This window comes from Oryctolagus cuniculus, chromosome 16 (assembly GCF_051225735.1).
Source record: "Oryctolagus cuniculus isolate XC-2025 breed Fujian yellow rabbit chromosome 16, ASM5122573v1, whole genome shotgun sequence".
Classification (NCBI taxonomy): Eukaryota; Metazoa; Chordata; class Mammalia; order Lagomorpha; family Leporidae; genus Oryctolagus; species Oryctolagus cuniculus.
In genome coordinates, this window is record NC_142882.1 from 83798820 (window position 1) to 83825253 (window position 26434).

At 43.5% G+C, this 26434-nt stretch overlaps 1 protein-coding gene across 18 annotated transcripts in view; it reads right to left on the minus strand.

The window, feature by feature from the left end:
* ADAM22 (ADAM metallopeptidase domain 22) overlaps window positions 1–26434 on the minus strand; it is a 247049-nt gene that overhangs the window by 57584 nt on the left and 163031 nt on the right. For all 18 annotated transcript variants that reach the window (XM_070059834.2, XM_070059833.2, XM_089315839.1 and 15 more), the window contains exons 7-16: window positions 25132–25201; window positions 19102–19172; window positions 12898–12972; window positions 11265–11336; window positions 10289–10455; window positions 8815–8899; window positions 7737–7827; window positions 6545–6596; window positions 2313–2412; window positions 203–274 (exon numbers count right to left, since the gene is read on the minus strand). In XM_070059834.2, coding sequence (XP_069915935.1) covers window positions 203–274; window positions 2313–2412; window positions 6545–6596; window positions 7737–7827; window positions 8815–8899; window positions 10289–10455; window positions 11265–11336; window positions 12898–12972; window positions 19102–19172; window positions 25132–25201 — 855 coding nt within the window. The remainder of the gene's footprint in view (window positions 1–202; window positions 275–2312; window positions 2413–6544; window positions 6597–7736; window positions 7828–8814; window positions 8900–10288; window positions 10456–11264; window positions 11337–12897; window positions 12973–19101; window positions 19173–25131; window positions 25202–26434) is intronic.

A 26434-nucleotide genomic window follows, 5' to 3' on the forward strand; every position in this document is an offset into this window, starting at 1 on the left:
CCATTGTGGTCATCTGGGAAGTAAACCAGAGGAAGGAAGATTGGAAGATTTCTCTCTCTCTCTCTCTCGTTTTCAAGTTTATAAATAAATCTTTAAAAAAAAATAATACTTCGAAGTAAGACATTGGGTCTGTATATCTCAGTGCCTGGACGTGGAATGACTGAATTATTTAAAAACATCATCAGGATAACCAGAAACTTACTGCAGGGGTCCCACAGTCACACTCCTCTCCAGTTTCGATGAAGCCATTACCGCACTCTGGAGGATCAAGAAGCTGTGGGAGGAAAACCAAAAAGGGAACTAAAATACTGAAAAATCAACACAGGAGACTCTGACAGATCATAATTGCTACACCTACACATCTGGCAGAGTTGCCAGTCATGCCAAAATATGTTTTAGGGTTTTTTGTTTATTTTCCTACACTAGAAAACATGGCTTTGGTTCTTGGAACATTTTATATTTAATGCATGCATATGTTTTTACATGCATGTTTGCATATGATGCTATTTCAACAGGTACATAGAAAAACAGAAGTAAAAGCTAAGTTTATATTGGTACAAAAATTTTTAGAATCCATGCATAAAACAGTATGTCAAAAAGTTCATGAAAACACATATTATGAAGAAGCATGGATTTCAAATTATATTGCACAAATTTTATTGACCTTATCTGTTAGTTTCATTTCCCTTAAACTTTCTGAAGTACCCTTATACAGATCAAGTAGGATCAAGTTAAATGGAACAAAAATAAAAGACAACCTAGCCATAGACTAAAATCAAACCATACTGACTCCCAAAATTTAATTAGGTAGCAAGGAATTTATGTCAGAATGTCTGAATTAAAATTTTGGCTCAACTGCTATCTTGGGTAGCTGTCCATCTACATTACAAAACTGTGGTGAGGACCAAATTTATCCACCTATGAAAATAACTTTCTTAATAACATTGCTTTCTAAAACAGAAAGTTATTTGATAAACAATGAAGAAAATATCATAAACATTAATGTACCTAGTAAACTACTGACTAGAAAATTTACCTCTTCCTGCTAACGTAGCTTTGCAGGGAATAACAATAATTTGTCCTGGAGACTAAAGCAATCTCTTGACTTATCCAAGAGTGTATTTTAACTCTTTTTTTGTTTTAACTGTCTATCAATATTATTATCTGCTGAGTACAATTTATCCTATGGTGATACACAAAAATTAGTAATTAGTAAATTAATGCTATATGGTACATATCTAATACTCATTCAGAAGTTAATCAGTGTCTAAACTAAAGCCTCAAAGTGTACAGACACTTACAAACACATCCACACCCACATGTATTTGCATAACTAACTAAAGGAAAGCCCAAAACAAAACAAGGAGAACCCCACCTGATTTCATTCTCTCCCTACCTACAAAAGAATCAACTCATCCCTTTACTTTAGTATCAGTTAAAGTGATCATAACAATTGAAAAATCAAAGTGGAAATTTTTCAGATGAAAAACACCAATATTCACGCTCTGGGTTTAGAATAATCAGTCACTCAGGTAAACAGACGTAGACCATGTTACACTTAGGGCAGCAGTGATTTAGTTCCTACACTCCTCCCAGAGCTCTGGACAGAGTCTTAACGATGAATTTGCTCCTCGATGCATTCCGACTCCTCTCACAACTTCACTGTGCTGAGCAGAGGATGCACCCAGGGGAAGGACAACAAGCGCAAGGTCGCATCTGCACCTGTCGCATGGAAGAGCTCACACACTCAGCTAGGCTACAGCACTCTTGTCCAATAAGACGCCAAACACAAGAGGAAGAACTGCTTCTTAGTCAGTAACCAGACGCAGTGCAAGCTGCAAAAGCTCGTGAGCAAGTCCAAGTACAGAAAGACGCCCTCCCTTTCTGCTTCAGGGCGGCCTGGTTTCAGGTAGGGAAGCTGCCTGAATCACACCGCTCAATCCGGAAGGCAGCACAAGGCAGCGACCAGGTGAGGGTTGTCCCTCTTGCCACCACTGTGAGCCGCGCTTAGGTATCCGCAGGGGAAGCAAGCAGCAATGCGGTGGAACGGAAGGCAGCACGGAGCCAACTCTGAATCCTCACTTGGCCATAAACAAAGAAAATGGCAAGTTTCAGGAAGCCAGCACTCATTTCTGCCTACTTTCTAGTCCTATCAGAATAGCCCAGAACGTCCAGTATTAAAGCTGACTTTGAAGGGCAGATATTTGGCATATCTAAAATATTACATAAAGTCTATATTGAAGCTATTTTTATAATGGCTGAAAATTTTTGTTTAAAAAATTAATAATTAATAACTTGATCACACTTATTACCTTAGAAGGCTTGTTGAAAAGGCAGGCACCGCCTCCACTATTTAGGAAATCATGATACTCTTCGATGTTACACTGGGTGAACTTTTTAGGAAGATAATAGCTATAAGAAAGAAGAAAATCAATATACATAAGCACAGCTCTGCCCTCCCTTGCTAGTCTTAAATGGAATTCTGTAAATATTGTACATTATCATATAAAATAAATTCCACTTATGTACAAAATTTATATTCAATCAGCCAGAGTTTTCTTTCAAAGGAATTTCTGAATTCTTCCTTTGGTGATTACAGGTTGTTTGTTATTTGCATATTCATTCAACAGAAACACAAACATACAAGACCAGTAATTTTTTTTTTAATTTGACAGGTAGAGTTATAGACAGTGAGAGAGAGAGACAGAGAGAAAGGTCTTCCCTCTGTTGGTTCACTCCTAAATGGCCGCTACGGACGGAGCTGTGCCGATCCGAAGCCAGGAGCCAGGTACTTCTTCCTGGTCTCCCGTGCAGGTACAGGAGCCCAAGCACCTGGGCCATCCTCCACTGCCTTCCCAGGCCACAGCAGAGAGCTGGACTGGAAGAGGAGCAACTGGTGCCCATATGGGATGCTGGTGCCACAGGTGGAGGATTAACCAAGTGAGCCATGGCACCGGCCCCTGGGACCAGTAATTTAAAATCAAGGAGAATTAGAAAAAACTTATGCTATAAGGAATTTTTCTTAAACATTAAAACTGGGGTATAATCCAAACTTCTGAGCATGCTACAAAATAACTGACCTATAATCAATAAATGTGTCACATCATGAAAGAATGAAAGACACAGACAGACTGAGGAGGTCTTTCAGACTAAAAAAAGCTAAAGAGAAAAACTAAAAATGACACCTGATACATGAAACGCGTGTCATAAATGACATGAAATACAAGGCCAACTTGAAGGAGGACTAAGAATTAGATGATTTTATGGGTTGTACTGTATTTATAATTTCTTATCATTACTAATGAAAGATATTTTGAAAAATTTTTAATATATATATTTGCATATACATTCCCTCCAACATTTATTTTCCTTATAGGATATTCTGAGAATTCAAAATTCAAATGCAATCAATAAATATTTGTTGAAAGCCCAGTCTATATGTAGGGTTATAGTATGAGGAATGAAATATAAATCAATGTAAAACGTAGTCCCTCAAGACCAGCACCGTGGCGTAGTGGGTTAAGCCTCCGGCTATAGTGCCAGCATTCCACATGGGTGGCAGTTTCTGTCCTGGCTGCTCCTCTTCTGATCCAGCTCTCTGCTTGTGACCTGGGGAGGCAGTGGAAAGTGGCCCAGGTGCTTGGGCCCCTGCACCCATGTGGGAGACCTGGAAGAAGCTCCTGGCTCCTGGCTCTGGATCAGCCAAGTTCTGGCCATTGCAGCCAATTGGGAATGAACCAGCAGATGGAAGACTTCTCTCTGTGTCTCTCCCTCTGTCTGTAACTCTGTCTCTCGAATAAATATATAAATTAATTAATTAATTAATAAAAGCTTTTAAAAAATGTAATCCCTCAAAAATTTATAACAAATTGGTTAGAGGAAGCAAAAGTATATGCAGGGGTTAAAATTTTTAATAAACCTCAGATGGCTAGAAATATGCTTAGAAGGAAGAAAGGAAAGGCATTCCATGCAAAGAGAATATAGTGAAGAAATAAACAAAGCTGGAAATTCATGTGAAATCATGACAAGTAAGTTTTAAGAAGCAGAAAATCCATATAGGATTTTGATTAGCCAGTAAACGAAACCGGGAACTCATGCACAATTAGGGTAAGAAATCTCATCACAAACAGTAGGGGACAAGGAGACCGTAAATCCAGATGAGGAAATATTACACACATGTAAGTACTGCCATGGGGCACCTGAAACTTATTCTTGAGACAACAGAGACTCACAAAAGTTCTCAGCAGATGAAAAAGAATGAAATGCTGTTATTCGCAGCAAGACGGAGGGAGCTGGAGTGCATCCCATTGAGTGGAACAAGCCAGACACATAGACAAATGCTGAATGTGCTCTGTGTATGTGGGAGCACAAAGGAAAACAAAACCCAACCTCAATCGGAACACTGCAGGATCATCAGGGAGGCTGGGGGGGTGGGGGTGGGCGGATAAAAGGAGTTTGGATAAAAACAAAACAAAACAGGGAGCTGGGTGTGGTTCACTAATAGTGACAAAGATACCAATATGAGATGTTAATAGAGGAGACGGGCGAGGGCTATATGGGAAATTTTTGTATTACTACCTCACAATTTTTATTTTGGAAATTTAAAGCTATTCTGAAATAAAATGTAAAAAAAAAAGAGTTCTGTGTGGAATGACATTTTTTCCCCCAAAGAAACCTTTTAAGAAATACAAACGTCATGCATTTCATAAGTACAACTTTAGGAACAGTGATTCTTCCCACCATACCTGCCTCCCACCCCTCCTTCTCCTTCCTCTCCCATTCCCAGTCCCATTCTCCATTAAGATCCATTTTCGATTAACTTTATAGAAAGAAGACCAACTCTATATTAAGTAAAGAGTTTAACAATGTGCAGGAAAATAACAAAACCAAAAAACTATTCCTCAACAGTCGAGACAAGGGCTGTTCAAAGTCATTCCATCGTGAAGTTTATTTCACTTCTTTTTTTTTTTTTTCAGAAACTTAATTAACTTTATTTTTTTAATTAATTAATTAATTTATTTTTGGGACAGGCAGAGTTAGACAGTGAGAGAGAGACACACAGAGAAAGGTCTTCCTTCCATTGGTTCACCCCCCAAATGGCGCTACGGCCGGCGCTGCACCAATCCAAAGTCAGAAGCCAGGTGCTTCCTCCTGGTCTCCCACACGGGTGCAGGGCCCAAGCACCTGGGCCATCCTCCACTGCCTTCCCGGGCCACAGCAGAGAGCTGGAGTGGAAAAGGAGCAACCCGGACAGAATCCGGCACCCCAATCGGGACTAGAACCTGCAGTGCTGGCACCGCAGGCAGAGGATTAACCTAGTGACCCGTGGCGCTGGCTGAAACTTAATTAACTTTAAAGAAGCACCCAAGAATGATACATCTTTTGCGAGCACTTAGACATAATTATAATACAACTCTTTGAAGACAGAGGTCCTGCACCGGAAGTTAGTGCACAGCGACTCCTGTTGTTAATTCAACAATTAACACTCTTAGGTATGACATCAGTGATCACCCGAGGCTCTTGACATGAGCTGCCTAGGTTATGGAAGACTTTTGAATCCACAAAGAACTCCGTTAGTGTTTAGACAAGGCCATAAGCAAGGTGGAAGTTCTCTCCTCCCTTCAGAGAAAAGTACCACCTTCTTTGATGACCACTTCTTGTGGAATGATATTCAATGAAGAAGAGCTAAATATTCCCAATATGGATAAACAGCACAAACCTAATGCTGATGACCAACAGCAAGGCCAGTGTGTGCATTTGGTACTGGAGTTAGGATGCCGCCTGGGCACCCACATCAGAGTGCCTGGGTTCAAGTCCCAGCTGTTTCACTTCAGATCCACTTATGTGCTAACGTGAACTCTGGGAAGCAGCAGGGGATGGCTGGAGTGCTTGAGTCCCTGACACCCACATGGAAGACCTGGACTTAGTTCTGCACTCTGGCTTTGGCCTGGCCCAGACCCAGCTGTTGTAGGTATCTGGGGAGTGAACCAGTAGACAAGAGATCTATCTGTCTCTGTCGCTCTGCTCTTCAAATAAAATGAAAATAAACTTAATTGGCCGGCGCCGCGGCTCACTAGGCTAATCCTCCGCCTAGCGGCACCGGCACACTGGGTTCTAGTCCCGGTCGGGGCGCCGGATTCTGTCCCGGTTGCCCCTCTTCCAGGCCAGCCCTCTGCTGTGGCCAGGGAGTACAGTGGAGGATGGCCCAGGTGCTTGGGCCCTGCACCCCATGGGAGACCAGGAGAAGCACCTGGCTCCTGGCTCCTGCCATCGGATCAGAGCGGTGCGCCGGCCGCAGCGCGCCGGCCGCGGCGGCCATTGGAGGGTGAACCAACGGCAAAGGAAGACCTTTCTCTCTGTCTCTCTCTCTCACTGTCCACTCTGCCTGTCAAAAATAAATAAATAAATAAATAAAATAAACTTAATTTAAAACAAATAGAATATTGACTTCCAACAGGCACTCAGTTGCTGAGTGTCAGTTTCCTAAAAAGACAAGGGCACAGGGAAAGGAAGAGGGAGTGACTTTCACATAGAAGTGGCTCACCCAGTGTCGCCCATGATGCATCCCAACCACGTGTCCTCACACTTACACTCACCTAGGAGAACAAAGGATACACACGCCTTTTCATACACTGAACACAACTGCATCAAAACAATCTCTTCATTTTATTTCTTAAATATCTTTTAAAATGTTCTCCTTACATTTCAAGTTCTTTATGCAACATATAGCAACAAATATATACTTTGATCTATCAAAATGACATAATTTTATTATAATACCAAAATCTTCTGATATTTTCAACAAACGGCCTCATTTTTAAACCATTCGCTTACAACAGTTTAAATGAAGGATGACCAATTACAATGAAATAAGAACTTATGGTGATGCTACAGGGTCCAGTTTCCTAGGCCCTTCTGGGAATTATTAGTTTCTTACTCATTGGCAAAGCTTGTCAGGAGGGCTCCTGGTCGGAGGCAGGAGAGTACACAGGTTAGGCAGAGGGCTTCAGAACCAGGGATACCTGGGTTCAACACCCGGGTTTGTCACCTAGTACCTGGGTATCTGGGAGATGTTGCCTTTTTGAGATTACTCACTTCTCTGTCAGATGGGGCTAAAAATGGGCACTCTTGGTGGGGAAATGAGTTTCCAGATCTAGGGAATGTCATCATACCTTGTGGCAGATAACGGGTGCTCTATAAGTAGTAACCCTTAAGGTGAACAATGATACAAATGATTGCTGTTACTAAAATCAACGTGGTTGTCATCAAAGTACTCCTCTGTATACAGAACACATGAATACTCATGTGAAGTAACTTTACTGATGGGGAGAAGACGATCCTCATAATGGTAAACCTGGCCTTTACTCCGGGGCCCATTCTACTCCGTGGCCATGCTGCCATGCTTAAAGGAATTATGAATAAACCACAATAAAACAGTATGCTTGCATCCAGGGCACCTTACATGACCAAAATTTACTTATTTTGCCTTTTGCAGGTTGGGTTCAGCTAAGAATTACTAAGAATTTATTATCACATGGCTCTGTAATTTTTCTTACACATCTATAATGTAACTATCCCTTTGTGCTAGTTTTAAAAACCAATTTTATGCTGTTTGTTTCACACTATCATGAAAATTCTTTTAATCTAGCAACTGAATCAAAGAACCTCATTCTCTAAAATATTTTACATAGGGTTTATTTCAAATACAACTAAACTATACATGTACTAAAACTTACCACTTGCTAATTTTCTTTTGTCTGAGATAATACCAATATTATGGGCTAATGACTGAGCAAGTGTAACCGCCATTAGGTCAGTTTTCCCATACTGAAAGACAAGCAAAATGAAACATATAAATGCAAATTGCTTTTCATTTAAGATGGACAAAAGAACAATGTCACAATACAATTAACAATAAGTAACTTATAGGCATTTTCTTTAGCAGAGGTTAAACACATTGGTAGCTACTGCTGAACATGCATTTGGGAAGAAGTAAGGAAAGAAAAAAATCCACATTTGATTAGGCCTTCTAGGGAAGATTAGAAACCAGGGAATGGGCAACTTTCAAGTTTGGAAACTTAAAACTAATTCTGAGTCCAAATTTTCCTAGCAATATATCTGAGAAACCTAATGTTGTCTATGATTAAACCAGCCTTTCAAACAAAATAAAAATAAGTGTGCAAAAATTATTTGGAATGTGTTCATGGTTATGTATCCCCTTGCACTCCTGAGATCCACCTCCCGCCCCAGCCTGGTGCGCAAGGTGGCTTCAGAGAACAAACAGGATGAGTGACAGGGAGCCATGGTGATCCCCAGCCAACAGAAATGGAAGATCTCAGGATATTTTTCTAAAACGTAGCCTCCCAAAGATACGTTAGGTCACTTCCATCCAGTTTAGTACCTCAGATGTAAAAGGAGTCTTTTGGAAAACCTCCCCCCAGTTTTTCCCCAGTAATTGTCAGTACTGTCAAATACTGAGCAGAGAAGAAAACATCCAACTGGGTTGTTATGTGGCAACCCAGTGCTTAGGGAACCCCTCATTTCTCCAGATGTTCATTCAGAGTGACAGATGGGGACTTATTTTTGAACACGGGTAAAGGTAAAGATCCTCTCTATATAATCTGAAAAATACTTCCAGCTTAATATGGAAATTATTCTAAGTGAAACACAGAGCCATTGGTAGTGGCCACATTGACGGAGAATCACAGAACCTAGCATCCGGAGTAGGGGCGACCCTGCGAGACCATGCCTGGGCCACCAGAGAAGTGTCTGCAGCCATCCCAGCACTCGTATCTTACACATGCTCACACCTACTTCATTCACGCCGCCTCCTTTCAGCAGCGAGCAAATCCCACCAATGTAAGCCGCCCCGCTCCGGCTACTTTCAAATTGACTTCCCCTTTAGAAAAGGAAATGAAAAACACTTACTGCTGACAGTTCGAACACCATAGCACGTTTTGTCATCAATCGACTACATTTCTTTTCTCAATGTGTGTAAAATTCTATGCTGTCTCTATAAATTTCTGATGTAAGAGAAGAATATACAAAGAGTTTACTTATATAATCCAGGAAGAAGTTTTCTGAGGAATGCTTCCCTTACAATCAATAAATATCTCAACTTGTCATACACCTATTAAACAGGAGTCACTGATAGAATGTACTCTGAGGAAGGAAACAAAATCACTTCTGTGGTATTTCTGCTAAACACATACAATCTTTATCTCACAGTGAGGAAACAGCTGATGTCCCTACAGTGGGGATCAGTCCATAAAGTAATTGGCCTAGGTGCTTCAAAAGCTGAGGCTGCCCGGAGAATAATGAGACACAGGACTAAATGCAATGATGCTGCACTGGGTCCAGGCTGGGGTAAAAATCAGCTACAAGAGACAAAGAGACAATTGGAGAAATACAAAGACAGACTACAGACTGTAGAGAAGGTCTATGTCAGTGTGAAACTTTCTGGCTTTAGTAACTTACTGTGGTTATGGAAGAGAACATCTTTATTTCTAGAAAATACATACTGAAGTATTTAGTAGTAAACATGTGGTAAGCATCTCCAACTAAACTCTCAAAATATTCAGAAAAAAGAATTGATAGGTGGATGAACAGATGATGGAAGGAAGACAGGGAAGAAAGAAATCTCAAAACACATGGGGGAAATGTAAATAATTAATGATTTGGGATTAAGAATATACATAATTTCCTTGTAGCATTCGTGTGACTTTTCTCTATATTTGATATTATATTAAAATGGCAAGTTACAAAATATTACATCTTTCACGTCAACATAACTTTCTTCAACAGCTCTGACTTTAGATAACAGGTTTTTGATCACTAATATATAAAATTTGCTATTACATCAAATATGTATGTTACTTCCCAAAAAAGAAAATAACAATGAAAAAAAATAAAAAGATAAACTCCAGAAACACTAAGTTCTCACCTTAGATTTAAAATAAAGTGTTAACATTCAAAAGACAGAAACTTTAAGGAACTTGTCTGTCATGAGTCTGAATAATATTTTTAATCCACAAATGCTCTGGTTAAGTCTCTTGAAAAATTAAACACAACAGAGTTGCAATAATAATGCAAAATTAAATCTCTTAAAATTTGATGAAAATTTCAAACTATCTATACATTACCACCCCTTTTAAATGTTATCTTCCACGTCAAATCTAACTGTGTTATGCAATAGGCAGGATACATCTCAGGTACAAGTAACAGAGCATTCAACACAGAACCAAAAAAAAAAAAAAAAAAGGAACACATCATCACGAAAGTTACGTACGAAAAAAGGTGCACTGCGTCACTTTTCTCCTTGATAAAATCCCTCCTGTATTTCATAAACTCACGTAGGGTGATCAATGGATTTTCAGATATGGCGAATTTGTTGTCAGCCGCCCAGGTTTCCATGGCAACCAATACTATCCTTGTCTTAAGTTGGTCTTTATATATCTAGTATATTAACAAAAGGAACACACCAGCTGTACATGTGGCAAAATCAAATTGTTTATGAGCAGGACTCCAAAGTTCCTTTCATGGAAACACCCTGAGTTATAGTTACACATGGGAAATGTTACTGTTTTTAAGGGAAATAGTTATTTCTCTAACTTACATGCATTTGCCTAGAGTAAAAACAGAGCATCAAAACATTTACCAAGTAGCCATCCCCAAAGAACAGAGCACTTATCAGAAACAAAAAAATCCCTTTTGGACAAACACTTGCACCCTCCTCAGGGCTCACTCCGAGTGGATTTTCTGGCATTCTGGATTAAGAACTCCTGCATTCTTGGCTTCCCCTATCAAAAAATGAATAATGAAGACTCTCCAGGCAAATACACACACGCCGACCGGCCTCTGATTAAACTCGAGGAGAAGGCACGGCAGCGCTTTGTCAAGGGTCCCTGTGGAAGACAGGTACAGTGGAGCTCACTGCATCATCACCTGGGCACCAGGCACTCTTGCACAGGGCACAGTGGGTACACTGGTTCCCATTCACCAGAGGTACCCGGGGATCGCCTTCGTTAGAGGCTATGGCTCAACCTTTGTCTTCCACAGGGAGGAGTTCCAGCTACCTCGGCAGGAACTGATCTCTTCCTGTCATCATCTTCCCAGCCAGAGGTCAAAGGCAATGATGTGCAATGCAAGGTTCCCCTGGGACCTTCAAGACACCCCGGTTAAACTGCAGTTCAGGGCAGGGGAACTGGAAGCACTGTTCTCCCCATCCTATTAGCTCCAGTGCACACTCACCGGGGGATACTTACTAAGTCTGCCATGTTCACCACAGATTTTGCATAGGTATTGGTGTGTACCACAGACAGCCGGTGTCTTTTGAACTGAAAGCAAATGGAAACAAGTGAAGGCTTTCAAAATTGCCAGGAAATACATTTCCTAGCAGAGAAAACATGGTGTGCTGGGAAGATCCCTAAGGGGTGTAGATACCTACACACACACACACACACACACTGGCGGTGACCTAACTGTTCATCTGCTGCGCAGCCTGACGCAAAGCTCCTAAAAACCTCAGGCCTCGGTTTCTCATCTGTGAGATGAAGAAAACACTCATTCCATCCATTCCACAGATTTGCTTTCATCAGGACTGTTACTCAAGAGGATAAAATCTACGAACTTATCAATAAATTGTTAGACAAACAAATTTACATCAGGGTACAGTCAGAAAAGGTGAGTGTGAACACTGCAAGATCTAAAAACTCACCACGTCCACGGCACTTGGCCATTTTTCGGTAAGAAGGAACCCCTAGGATCACAAGGAGCAACTCATAAGCTGGGGTTGGATCTTGTGCCCCACTGGTTTGGCCTCAGTGGTGTTTTAGAAACCCAGTGTCATGGGAAACCTGATGCCTGGCTTCACCGAAAAGCAGCGTCCCCACAAGATAACAGCAGCAAGTGTGAGACGCTGCTCCCTGCAGAAGGCCACGTGCCTCTCTTTCCCCGCAAATCTCACCCTCCTCGCTCCACTGCCTTGAATCTGGTTCACTGCACTTATGTGTTACCTGTCACAGGTATCTACAGACTTCTCAATTTGTGACTATTCGAAAACATCAAAAATATGTTCTTGTAACTTACTATGTTGTGAAAATCCCAGAGAACAGAAACATTCTATGAATTTAAATAGCCTACACAAAGAAGCTGCACTCAATCCTGTTTGCACTATTATTATTATGAGTGGCAGTTACAATCGGTATTATTCGATTAATCATATACAAAAAAATGATACATCATCTCCTCAAATGAATCAACTGAAGTAAATTAACACACACTTGTGCCTGAAATCAGTAAAATGCAGCAATGTGCACCAAATGAACATTTTGGATTTAAACTTCTGGTTCCAGCGGACAATCAGCAGTGTGTTAGGAACACAACTCTGCAGACTGAAGCTTGCCCATAAAGTGAATATTTACCCTCTGTGTCAAAATAATCAACTCAACAAGAGGGGCTTTTGCCAAGTTCTTATCCTGAATTTCTCCCCCACTTGGCCTCATAAGCATTTCCATACGCTTTTCTCCACAGTAAGTGAGAAGTGGCAAAACTGCTCTTTTATTTGGATAAAGCTATACATTGCAAGCTAAACAGACACATTACTGGTGACTCACTCTTTCGACGTAAAATAAGTTTACATTTTCCTTAAATCTTGCCATCCAGTATGAGGACATTCAGATACTAGCACCTGCACTGGTCAAGCAAATCCAGAGCTGACCTCATCAATCACAGAGATACCTCAGGGAACTCTACTTCCGCCTAAGACGCCTTCATCCTCGCAGGTTGCTGCTGGTTACTAGGCCCAGCTACAACCTCACGGGCTTCTAGCTTCTTATTTCTGAACCTCCCAATATTACTGTGGGCACAGACAAGTTTTTTTTAAACAGCAAATCCTACCATAAGATGATCATTCACAATCATGAGCTCAATGTATTTGGTTTCCTCTTCCACGTTACGAGGATGTCGAAGGCGCTGCAACACAGTAAGGGAAATACACACAGATAAGCCCTCTCTACTCAGCATAAAATGCTACCGAGTGTGGAAGAGATCAGCAAGGCAAAACTAACACTTTTTACTCCTTCAGCATTTATCTTCCAATTTCCATGGATTTCCTTAGTCTCTGAAGAGATAACAAATCTACACAGCTGGAAAATGAAGGCGGCGCGGGATGAAAGCCTTGTCTTACTTCTGTCTTCTCCACCAGTATGTACTCCTTCCCTCACAGTGAGCACCGTGAGGAACAGTGCACACAGGAAACAGAGGGCGCCGACATTTCCTTTTGCACTCCACCACGCTTCACTCTGCATCCAGCTGTCTTCCTTTTCTATCTTCAAGGCAGTACCACAAAAGGAGCACTCATTCTCATTTAAACTCCAAGTTCCTGAGGATTTCTGAGAGGGCATAGGGAGGGGGTGACTGGCATTTTTATTCTAGAATCTGCAAATCTGGGATTGACATGTGCCCCTTCCTCTGGTGTGGTTCAGGAAGACCCCAAATGACACAGGGGTTCGCTGGGACAGCCCCTAGAGCTCCTGGGCAGTCTGGATCATCTGCTAGGGCCAGATCTGTCCGCTCCACAGCCAGCTTTCTCCACCCTTATAATTAGGACTGGTACTGGCAGCAAGAGCTAAGGCAGCCGTTCTCCTTGTTCTCTAAGTGATCCATAACAATCTTTTACAAGAGCTACAGTTAGCTTGCTCCTTATGCCATGGTTAAATATGCACTTCTCAGTAACTTTTAATGTTTTTTTCATTTATTTTTATTTATTAGAAAGGCAGAGGAAGAGAGAGAGAGAGAGAGAGAGAGAGCGAGCGCGCGCTGGTTCACCCGATGCCCACACTAGCTGGAGCCGGGCCAGGTTAAAGCTAAGAGCCCAGACCTCCATCTGGGTCTCCCATATGGGTGGCAGGGATCCAGTTACCTGAGGGATCCAAGTACCTGCTGCTTCCCACAGTGTGCATTAGCAGGAAGCTGAATCAGAAGATGAACAGAGGCCCAAACCCAGGTATTTCATAGGGATATAGGCATCCCAAAAGGCATCCTAAGCTCTGTGCCAAATGACCACACCCAGTAAATGTTTTTATTTACTTACCCAAGTTCATTTTTTATGACAAAGGTATACAGTCAAAACTAATCAACACATGTATATTTGTTTTGAGTGTTACATTTAAAATGAACTAAAAAAATGCTGCCACAAAGATTTTGTCTAATTGCTAATCACATTCTTAAACTTAGAAATATTTTTAAGAAAAAACCTTTAATTACATCAAGTTGATAAATAACAGATTATAATTCTGAGATTGGAAACCAAAGATTAACAGTAATCTGTGGGGCCGGCACTGTGGCATAGAAGGTAAATCCACTGCCTACAGTGTCGGCAACCTCTATGGGCGCTGGTTCAAGTCCCAGCTACTCCACTTCCGATCCAGCTCTTTACTATGGCCTGGGAAAGCAGTAGAAGATTGCCCAAGTCCTTGGGCCCCTGTACCCACGTGGGAGACCCTGAAGAAGCTCCTGGCTCCTGGCTTCTGATGGGTGCAGCTCTGGCCGTTGTAGCCAACTGGGGAGTGAACCAGTGGATGGAAGATCTCTCTCTCTCTCTCCCCCTCTGCCCCTCCTTCTCTCTCTGAGTAACTCTTTAAAATAAATAAATAAATCTTAAAAACAAAAACAAACAAACAAACAAAAAAACAGTAATCTGTGACCAATAAGAAGAATCTTCAAAAAAAAAATCCTAACAGATATTTTTAGGATGACAGATCTGCTCTGCTAATTGCAGAAGAGGATGACTGGATACTACAGCAGGTTTTCCAACAAGTTCCAACCTTCCCTCCTTCCTTCCTTCCTTCCTTCCCTCCTTCCTTCCTTCCTTCCCTCCTTCCTCCCTTCCTTCCTTCCTTCCCTCCTTCCCTCCTTCCTTCCTTCCCTCCTTCCCTCCTTCCTCCCTTCCTTCCCTCCTTCCTCCCTTCCTTCCTTCCTTCCTCCCCTCCTTCCCTCCTTCCCTCCTTCCTTCCTTCCTTCCTTCCTTCCTTCCTTCCCTCCTTCCTCCCCTCCTTCCCTCCTTCCCTCCTTCCTCCCTTCCTTCCTTCCTTCCTTCCTTCCCTCCCTCCCTCCTTCCTTCCTTCCCTCCTTCCTTTCTTCCTTCCTTCCTTCCTTCCCTCCCTCCCTCCTTCCTTCCTTCCCTCCTTCCTCCCTCCCTTCCTTCCTTCCCTCCTTCCTCCCTTCCTTCCTTCCTTCCCTCCCTCCTTCCTTCCCTCCCTCCTTCCTTCCTTCCTTCCCTCCTTCCTCCCTTCCTTCCTTCCTTCCCTCCCTCCTTCCTTCCCTCCCTCCTTCCTTCCTTCCTTCCCTCCTTCCTCCCTTCCTTCCTCCCTTCCTTCCTTCCCTCCTTCCTTCCTTCCTTCCCTCCCTTCCTCCTTCCTCCCCTCCTCCCTTCCTTCCTTCCCTCCTTCCCTCCCTTCCTCCTTCCTTCCCTCCTCCCTTCCTTCCCTCCTTCCTTCCTTCCTTCCTATCTCCCTCCCTCCCTTCCTTCCCTCCCTCCTTCCTTCCTTCCTTCCCTCCCTTCCTCCCTCCCTTCCTTCCTTCCCTCCTTCCTTCCTTCCCTCCTTCCTTCCTTCCCTCCCTCCTTCCTTCCTTCCCTCCCTCCCTCCCTCCCTTCCTTCCTTCCCTCCTTCCTTCCTTCCCTCCTTCCTCCCCTCCCTCCCTCCTTCCTTCCTTCCCTCCCTTCCTCCCTCCCTTCCTTCCTTCCCTCCCTCCTTCCTTCCTTCCCTCCTTCCTTCCCTCCCTCCCTCCTTCCTTCCTTCCCTCCTTCCTCCCTTCCTTCCTTCCCTCCTTCCTTCCTTCCTTCCTCCCTCCTTCCTTCCCTCCCTCCTTCCTTCCTTCCCTCCTTCCTTCCTTCCTCCCTCCCTCCCTCCCCTCCTTCCTTCCTTCCTCCCTCCCTCCCCTCCTTCCTTCCTTCCTCCCTCCCTCCCCTCCTTCCTTCCTTCCCTCCCTCCCTCCCTCCCTCCCTCCCTCCCTCCCTCCCTCCCTCCTTCTTCTTTCTTTCTTTCTTTCTTTCTTTCTTTCTTTCTTTCTTTCTTTCTTTCTTTTTTTAAAAGATTTACTTATTTGAAAGGCAGAGTTGCACAGAATGAAGGAGAGACAAATCTTCCATTTGCTGGTTCACTACCCAAATGGTCATAAATTACTATTCAAATTAAATCATACTGGCAATTATTTTTACCTATGTAACTCGGTTTCGGGATATATATGTCACTGTATCTATTTGCATACATTGTATCTATTTGGTTGTCCCTCAGTATGCCTGAGAGATTCACTCCAGGACTGCCATGAATATCAAAATTTTTGGAGGCTTAAGTCTCTTACATAAAATAGCATAGAATTTGCATAGACCCTATGCACCTGTTCCTGTATGCTTTAAATCATCTCTAAGTTACTTAGAATACCTACTGCAATGTAAATACTATGTAAATAGCTGTGACACTACACTGTTTAGGAAATAGCTATAAGAAAAAAGTCTGTACATGATCAGCACAGATGCAAGAGTTTTTAATATTTTCAGTTAATGGTTGGTTGAATCCATGAGTGCACAGACTTGGAGGGCCAACCAGAGACAGATGTTGTTCACAACATACATAAAGTAATACGTGGGACACGTGTGCTTCTGAGAGGCAGCAGGCGGGGCATACATGGTTATACGCATCCCCCGGGGACTAGACATCCCAGGTCAGAGCCTCGGTTTCACAGCTGGGTACTGGGCTACACAACCGTGGGCGAACTGGCCAAGCCTGGGATGTTTCACTGTCCTTACCAGGAAAATGGAGATAATAATGAAAACTCCTTGCCCATAACACTGTTAAGAGGACTCAATGTATTCATACATTTAAAATTCTCACAGTTAGGGTGGCATGTGGTAAGTATTCAATAAAATGTGCCTATTAGAAATCTGTCCAAACATGTCTTATTTCAAGGTCATTCAAGGAAGACACCTGATTCCTTCAACTGACTGATGTTTCCCTCATCCTGTGTTTCCTCTCTCACTACCACGTTCACACTGCTGAGGACATCCTGATTCTTTTCTAAATTTTTTTAAGGTGGAGTTACAGAAAGGGAGAAGCAGAGAGGCAGAGAGAGGGAGAGAAAGAGAGAGAGAGAGACACAGAGATAGAGACTTCCATTTGCTGGTTCACTCCCTAAATGGCTACAATGACCACAGCTGGACCAGACTGAAGCCAGGAGCTTCTTCAAGGTCTCCCACATGGGTGCAGGGGCCCAAGGACTTGGACCATACTTTTCTGCCTTCCCAGGTGCATTTTCATGGAACTGGATCAGAAGTGGAGCAGCTGGAAGTCGAACCGGTGCCCATTTGGGATGCTAGCACCACAGGTGGTGGTTTAACCCACCACACCACAGCCCTGGCCCCTGACATCTTGATTCTATTTATTTATTTATTTATTTATTTGACAGGCAGTGTGGACAGAGAGAGAGAGACAGAGAGGAAGGTCTTCCTTTGCCGTTGGTTCACTCCCTAATGGCTGCTGCGGCTGGCGCGCTGCAGCCAGTGCACCACGCTGATCCAAAGCCAGGAGCCAGGTGCTTCTCCTGGTCTCCCATGTGGGTGCAGGGCCCAAGCACTTGGGCCATCCTCCACTGCACTCCCAGGCCACAGCAGAGAGCTGGCCTGGAAGAGGAGCAACCGGGACAGAATCCGGCGCCCCGACCGGGACTAGAACCCAGGGTGCCGGCGCCGCAGGCGGAGAATTAGCCTATTGAGCCGCGGTGCCGGCCAATATCTTGATTCTAAGAACCAGTGTTCTTGATTGTTTAGCCCGTTTACCACTTCTATGATTCTGGGTAAGTCAGATCCACCTATTGCAGCCATCACGTCTCTCTCCATATAAGGGAATTAACAGTGTGGGGAGCAATCCGGACTAGACTAAGTTACTGGAATTAAGACTTATTCTATGCATCTGCTCTCCCACAATATGGCGCTGGGAGAGGAGAAAACAGCTTCTACCCAGCTGCCTCCAGTTCAACCAATAAACAGCAGGACTTGCTCCTGATTGGAGGAGAGCAGCGTACTCGGCGTGTGGGCAGCCGAGTTGGGATTGGCAGAGGAGGACTATAAAGGAGGAGAGAGACGGCATGCACCAGGAACATCTAAGAGGAACATCTGAAGGAACACCTGTGCAGCCCCCGAGAGAGCCGGCCGGCGGTGTGCCGCTCCCCTGCGGAAGTGGGGAATGTGGCCAGGGGGAACTGCCCTTCCACGGAGGTGGAAGGGATAGTAGCCAACCCGGGAAGAACCAGCAGCAAACCCGGGGAGGGCCGAGCAGACGAAAGAACAGCGCAGGGTCCTGTGTCGTTCCTCCATGAAGAGGGGGAGCGACAAACAGTACCTACTTCATGGTTTGCAGCACTGTATAAAGTTATTATTATGACAGCCTAACATCCAGGCGAACAATCATAAAGTTTCTGTCCTGATTTTACATCCTGGACTCCAGAGTAGCTCAGATAAGATGAAAGCATCTTGTGACTTCACAGCCTGATGTATTCCTCCTCAAGAGATAACCTCTCAGGGCTGGAGAACATCTGGCCCCCCAGCCGGACAAGGCCCTCGAAAGGGTTCCCTCTGGCCCAGCCAAGGCAACCGCAAGCAGGACTCAAACTTCGATACATCTGTAGCAGGTTAAGTTTTAAGTTGAAAATTTTGCATGGCCCATGAGTGATGTTGTAAATATCCAAATGGCCCTTAGCAGAGAAAAGGTTCTCACCCTGTTAGGAGATAAACAAAAGGACAGGCACCACACAAGCTGACTCCAGGCGAGGTGCATGTGTCAGCAAGGAAAGAGGCTAACAGCAGGAAACAGCTGAGATGGCACAAGCAGGGCCCTCGTACCCCATCTTCACCGTGCAGAACTCCAAGGTCACCACTGTGTGGAATCCTCTGGGGCTACAAAACCATGTGGCCTCGTTCACCCATGCCATTTACCACACCCTGGCAAACACCTACGCTAGGTGTCACCCTCTCGCTGGGCAGAGCCCATGGAGATTCAAAGGGTCCAGGTGTTTGTAACAGCACACCTGAGGCCTGCGAATACATACCTGCCGCACACTCCTTTTTGGTCTTGACTTCAAAGTAACTTCTGGCAGACTGATGTTTACTTGTTGGAATTCTGAAAGCAAATAAAAAAAGATTAAATTAACAGTACATTTATCACATTTCTTTAAGACATGGAAATCAGGGGTCATAACTGTGGCACAGTAAGTTAAGCTGCCGCCTGTGGTCCTGGCATCCCATACTGGAATGCTGGTTTGAGGCTTGGCTGTTCCACTTCTGATCCAGCTCCCTGCTAATGTGCCTGGGAAGGCAGCAGAAGATGGCCAAGTGCCTGGGCCCTTGCCATCCACATGGGAGACCCAGATGGAGTTCTAAGCTACTGGGTTTGGCTTAGTCATCTAGGGAATGAAGCAGCAGATTAAAGATTTCTCTCTGTTCCTCCCCCTCTTTGTTACTCTGCCTTTCAAATAAATAAATATTTTATTAAAAGAAAGCAATAGGGGCCGGAGCTGTGGCACAGCAGGTTAACGCCCTGGCCTGAAGCACCGGCATCCCATATGGGCGCCGGTTCAAATCCTGACTGCTCCACTTCTGATCCAGCTCTCTGCTATGGCTTGGGAAAGCAGTGGAAGATGGCCCAAGTCCTTGGGCCCTGGACCTGCGTGGGAGACCCAGAAGAAGCTCCTGGCTTTGGATCGGCGCATCTGTGGCCATTGCAGCCAACTGGGGAGTGAACCATCGGATAGAAGACCTCTCTCTCTCTCTGCCTCTCCTCTCTCTATGTAACTCTGACTTTAAAATAAATAAATAAATCTTTAAAAAAAAAAGAAAGCCATACATATCAAAGTTTTACTGGCCCTTCCTTGTTATGAATTGTATAGTATGAGGATTTTTGAAAAAATGAAAGTAAGTGGAATTAAAGCATGTTTGTTTGAGTATAAAAATTTTTTGAAGTCCATGCATACACTGGTTATTTTAAAAATTCAAAAAAAGTCTATATTATGGAAAAACTATACATGAATTTAAGAAAGTTTCCCAGCAAAATAAACATCATTGAATCCACTATTCCCTGAGCTTTTTGAAGTATCCTGGACTGTCGCAATTAATGATCCCACAGAACATTACTCTAAGAAGCCTACAGTAATACTAAACGAAGAACATAATTCACAAAATCCCAAATATCCCTTGTCCTAATTTGTAGCAATTTTTAAAATATTTCTCCTATAAATATCATCACATCTTCTAAATAAGAATCTTCTGAACAGCCAACATGATTTCATTTCTATTACTAACCTCCAGAGCAAAAGAGGAGCAACAAGAAGCATAAGAGTCACTCCTTCATGAGTTCATGATTTATTAAGAAATAACTGTAGGGCACCAGAGTTTTGAGTTAATTTTTTCCAACTAATTGACATACTTCTTCACCCATAACAAAATTTGTCTCTGACTTTCTGCTCCAGGGAACAGAAGCAAAATCTGAATCCCTTTTAACTTGTAATTCAGAATTATACAGCGATTGCTACTGCATACAGATTCATCTCTGGAAAAAAGCTCAGGTTACTTATAAGGGAGGAATTGCCTACAAAGTGGAAGAGAAACTGCAATCGCTCCCTGTGATACATATTTCCTAAGACTTGATGTGACTGAGTGACATGAAGGAGTCTAATGAGCAACTTCTAATGGGAATGATACTACACGGTAGGGTGAATCATGATTGCTATTATTCTTAGATGCTGTCTGTATGAACAGAAAAGTCCTCTGAAATCAACATTTTTTGAAAAAGACATCAAAGCAATTCAGTAAGGAAAGGAAACTCTTTTCCATGGATAATGTTAGGGTAACTGGATATCCAAATGAAAAAACTAAAATAAAATAAACAATTTCACCTTTCATCATACACAAAATAAAATATGAGCAAGATTATAGTTACACACAAAAAATGAAACTAGAATTTTAGGAGAAAATATTAGGCAATGTCTTCACAACCTAGAAATAGGCAAAGACTTCTTAGAAAGGAGGAAGCAATAATCATAAAATTTTATCTTAGACTGCTTCAAAATTAAATCTACTCATCACAGGACATCATCCAGAAAGTAAATGGACAAGCCAAAGATGGGGAAAAACTATCATAAGGCACATCGGACAAAGGCCTTATATCCAGAATATGTAAATATTCCCACAACTTAATAACAAAAAGATAGAAGTTTGACCAATGTCTAATAAACACAGACTGCAGAACATTAGATGCAAGAAAAATCCAACTTTAAGTCAAAGTGGGAAACCACTCCCTACCCAAGAATGGTCAGTTAATCTTAAAGAATAACACAGCAGCTGTCGGTCAAGATGTGGTGCAATCAGAACAGTCACAGGGGGCTGATGGGAGTATGAAACGCTGTAACCACTTTGAAAAAGGCTCAGCAATTTCTCCTAGAACTGAGGTTATTACAGTGTGATTCCTGGACCAACAGCATCAGTGTCACCTAGGGATTTGTTAGAAAAGCAAATTCTCAAAACCCACTCAGGACGTATTAAATTAAAAACTCTAGAGATGAGGCCAGCATTTGGTGGTCAGCAGCTCTGCAGGTGACTCTGCTACACACCGAAGGTTCAGGACACTACCCTGTGGCCTGCAATGCCATTCCCAGGTATTTACCAGAAGCTGAAACAGGGTTCCACAAAACAGACTTGCGCAAGAATGATCAGAGCTGCTCTATTCATAATAGCCAAAACTTAGAAGCAAATCAAACATTCCTCAACACAATGGCCAAAAAAAATTTAAAGTCATGAACTCCTGCTACTGCTGACAATGTAAATCTTACAGGCATACGCCAAGCAACAGAAGGTGGAAGTGATTCATGGTTCCATTTAAATGAAATTCTACAACAGCAAAAACCAACTAGGGTGGATAAAGTCAGAAATGGCATGGCAGAGGTGGGAGGCACTGACTGGGAAGGGCCCAGGGAAGTTAGTGACGCCATGGAAATGCTCCGTATCTCAACATGTATTTGACAATTCGTGTGTCACAGCTCATTGAGTAGCACCCAAAACGTGTATATTTCCTTGCAACAAAACTGCTGTGGAGATGCTTCCTCCATTACTTACTAAGCAGTTGACCATTCTACCTTTTTAAAATTATTTATTTATTTATTTATTTAAAAGACAGAGTCATAGAAGAGAGGGAGAGACAGAGGTAGAGATCTTCCAACCAACAGTTCACTCCCCATATGGCAGCAGTGGTCAGTGCTGGGCCAGGCAAAAGCCAGGAGCAAGGAGTTTCATACAGATCTTGCACATGGCTGGCAAGGGCCCAAAAACTCGAGTCATCTTCTGCTGCTTTTCCCAGGCCATTACCAGGAAGTTGGATCAGAAGTGGAGCAGCCAGGACATGAACTGACACCCATAAGGGTTGCTGGTGCGGCAGGCAATGGTTTTATCTACCATTCCCTAACGCTGACCTCTGGACCATTCTAATATTTAAAAACTGGATGCCAAGGGATCATTGGAAACAAATAAGCCTTTCCCGAAATACAGTCTTAGGAACAGCAGCCCTGAGTGATATGCCATGTAAAATCAAAGGTTTTACTGTCAAACAAGTTTAGGAAATATCTGGTCCAATCTCTGATTGGAAACACATGACACATAGCAAGATCAAAGGACAGATAATCCACAATCCAGTTAAGATTTACCCAGACTAAAACAAATAAGCTTAAAACAAATAAGCTTACTTTTGAGCTCATTCCACAAAAACTTCAGTTTTGACTCATCATAGTAAATCATAAGTAATTATGGGAGACAAATACCACTGTTAAAACTGACAGTGCCACCTTCAATTTAATCTTTAAACTAGCAAGTAACTGAGGTGGACCTAAGTTTTCATAGAATGTGATTAAAAATCAGTTTAATAGCAGCAAGACTGCCAAGTCATCTCCAAAGTTTATACCAAACAAAGTTTAAAAAAAACTGTTAAAGCTGTATCATAGCAAGTCCATAAGAAAGTCTTTAGGGAGAACATTTATTACTTTAAATATTAATTAATGCTGAATGCTTCCAGGAATACCTATTAAATTGTAGCTATATTCTAAGGCAGCTAGCTTTGATTTATTTTCTTGTCTTAATAGGGACCATAACAAGTTCCATAAAGTCACTGAAGGCATAGTCTCAAGAGTTTGTGTAAAGTAAGACATCTAAGTGCTTGCCTGTAAAAGTTCCAGACAGTGAATTCTAAGTAATGGGATCTTACAGCCTGTGGCAGCTGGCGACTGCAGGAGGCCAGGGAGCTACGGTCTTAAGTCAGAGACGAAGGGGCATTAGAAAACATGTACTTCACTTTCTCATGAAGAGGTGGCAAAGGCTTCTAAGTGACTTCCTAAGCAGCTGCTTAGGATCTGCCCTTAGGAGGGCAATTTCCCCGTTTCCCCTCCTGCCTGTCTCCCCGAAGACATTTTCTCAGTGCCACAATCCAAGGCCCAACCTTGCCCTTTACTAACTGTGGGACTCTGCAAAAGCTGAGCCATCCGAGTGTCTTCATCTGTCTCGTCATCTACAAAATGAGAATCATACTGATTGTACAGAGCTGCTGCAGAGGTTAAGGGGGAACTAAACATAGAACAGTCAGGACTCAGCAACAGTGGAGGAAGCACCCCCACACCAGCTCTCCGTGCACCCTGTGTGCAGAAGGAGAAAACAAAAGAGTACAGCAAGGCCAAGACCAAATGCACTCTGCGCCACCCTGCTCCACTAACGAGGCCAAAAGGATAGATGCACTGCTCTTCCTGTCACCTGAAGACCTGGGCGAAGCTCTCAAAGTAACACCTCTCATTTAGTGGATCCATAAACATACATGAGTAGAAAATACTAATTTCACAAATAGCACATAATAATAAAAAGGTTAATATATAATTATAGGCCGGCGCCGCGGCTCACTAGGCTAATCCTCCGCCTAGCGGCGCCGGCACACCGGGTTCTAGTCCCGGTCGGGGCGCCGGATTCTGTCCCGGTTGCCCCTCTTCCAGGCCAGCCCTCTGCTGTGGCCAGGGAGTGCAGTGGAGGATGGCCCAGGTGCTTGGGCCCTGCACCCCATGGGAGACCAGGAAAAGCACCTGGCTCCTGGCTCCTGCCATCGGATCAGCGCGGTGCGCCGGCCGCAGCGCACCAGCCGCGGCGGCCATTGGAGGGTGAACCAACGGCAAAAGGAAGACCTTTCTCTCTGTCTCTCTCTCTCACTGTCCACTCTGCCTGTAAAAAAAAAAATATATATATATATATATATATAATTATAAATGCTCAGGACAAAAGTGGAGGGGAGAGAGAGAGAGGGAGAGGGAGAGGGAGAGGGAGAGATGAATGCTATGCTTAGGGTCCCAGAATTTATGTGAAACTTCAAGTTCGAATCCCCATGTTGGTGGCATTTAGACAAGGTGCCTTAGGGAATACTTAGTACAGGTGAGGTCGCAAGGGAGGGGCCCTAAGGTGGATCAGTGGCTTTATAAGAGGAGAGGCTGGAGCTAGCACATGTGCTTTGCCTCACCATGTGACCCCTCTGGCACGTCCTGATGCAGCCAGAGCGCCCTCCCTGGATGTCAGGCAGGTGCCAGCCTCCAGAACCAGGAGCCAAATAAACTCCTGCCCTTTATAGCTGACCCACTCCTAGCTACTGTGCTACAGCAACAGCAAAGGGACTAAGACAACGAGGAAAAGAAAAAGGGAAATGATTATGAGCTCATCCTTAGGTTCACAAACCAACATTTCACCCAGAGTTTTCATATATTTTACTACACATACCAGTAATCCCTGTCACTGTATCTCCTGTAGTACCTCACTTCGTCTCTTACAGTTTTTTTTTAATTTCTGCTTCAATTTTTTGTAATAAGCCATCTCTTCAGAACTCATGAACTATTAAAAGTGAAGCCAGTTTTCATTTTATTCTCACTCGTGGAGTGACTTGACTCCCCCATTAAGAAGGTCACGAGCCTTGTGGGTTAGTGATAGCTCAACATGCATTAGTTCTAAGGCACCATGTGATTCTCTGAAGCCGTCCTTGGAAACAAAAATGCCCATATATATGAATGCCATACCCGATGGAAGATCATCCAAGGGAAATTCAAACAGCCTGGACTTGTAAACCGAATGGAAATGGAAATCCTCCTGCAAGGACACAAGCAACAGAGGTTAAGCAAGAACAACCAGCCGCCGCCGGCCTCCCGCAGTCGTTGGAGGACTAACGAAGACCCGTGGAGGAACGGCAGCCTGACTAGGGTTCTCCTTGGCACAGCCCCTCCCACCCCGTCTGCCACTCTCCCAGTACCAGAGTAACATCAGCTAGAAGCAGACAGAGAAGCCAAGACCCGCAGTCATGGAAAATAAATGAATGGAACTACTTCCCCGAGGAAAAGTGAGACATCGGGGAGGAAGCGGCTCATGTTTTGTGCGTGTGTTTGTGGGTGTGGCTGAGTGCTTCCACGGATCACTGTCCCCTTTAGGAGCCAGGCAGCGCTAGGAGGCAAACACGGCAGGGCTCACAGCCACCCTGGCGCTGGGGGGCAGATGACTGGCCCAGTGTGTGCCCAAAGGGGACTCTGCAGGTGTCCCACAAAGTTCCATTAAGTAGCAAGAGATAAAGATGAAAGCTTGCCTTCGAGGAAAAAAGTAATGAGCACTCAAACAGCTTCATTTGGCTTCATCAAATTTTTTAAAAATTAGAATATCATAAATACTCAGATTTCATATGATTACCTTTGGAATAATGAAGCTGTCCAGCAAAGTCACAGGTCAGCCATCAATTGGGCTCTCAGAAAATAATTATAACACAGTTTCCCGAACTACACTGTCTGCAGAAGTGTACGTTTATTGATCATCTATGCTAATAATTTGATCCTTTTCTAATCTGCAGAAAACGAGTGCTTCAACTAAGTTTAGGGAGAGAGTTAAGAAATGGGCTTCTATACCTCACTGGTAAAGGGCCTTAAAGGCAATGGGAAGTAGAAAAAAATATGGAACATTAAAGAAAAAATGGGTGAAAAATTCACAAATCTGCAGACTTGATCCTGAGGGCTGAAGGTTTAAGCCCCCCCAAAAATGCATGTGGTGCAGCCCTCAGGGCGAGCTTGACTGCCTTTAGAGACAGAGCCTGTGGGGAGGTGACGGGGTTACATGAGGTCACAGGCTGACCCTAATCCAAGAGGGCTGGGCTCCTGACAGGAGGAAGAGACCACAGCTCACAGACTTTGTTACAGGAAGAGAGAGGAACCACAGCGTGCTCTGTCTCTGTCTCTGTGTGTATGTCTCTGTCTCCCTCACTGTCTCTCTCTGTATGTGTCTCTCTCTCACTCTGTCTCCCTGGCTCTGTCTCTCTGTCTCTGTTTCTGTGTATGTGTTTCT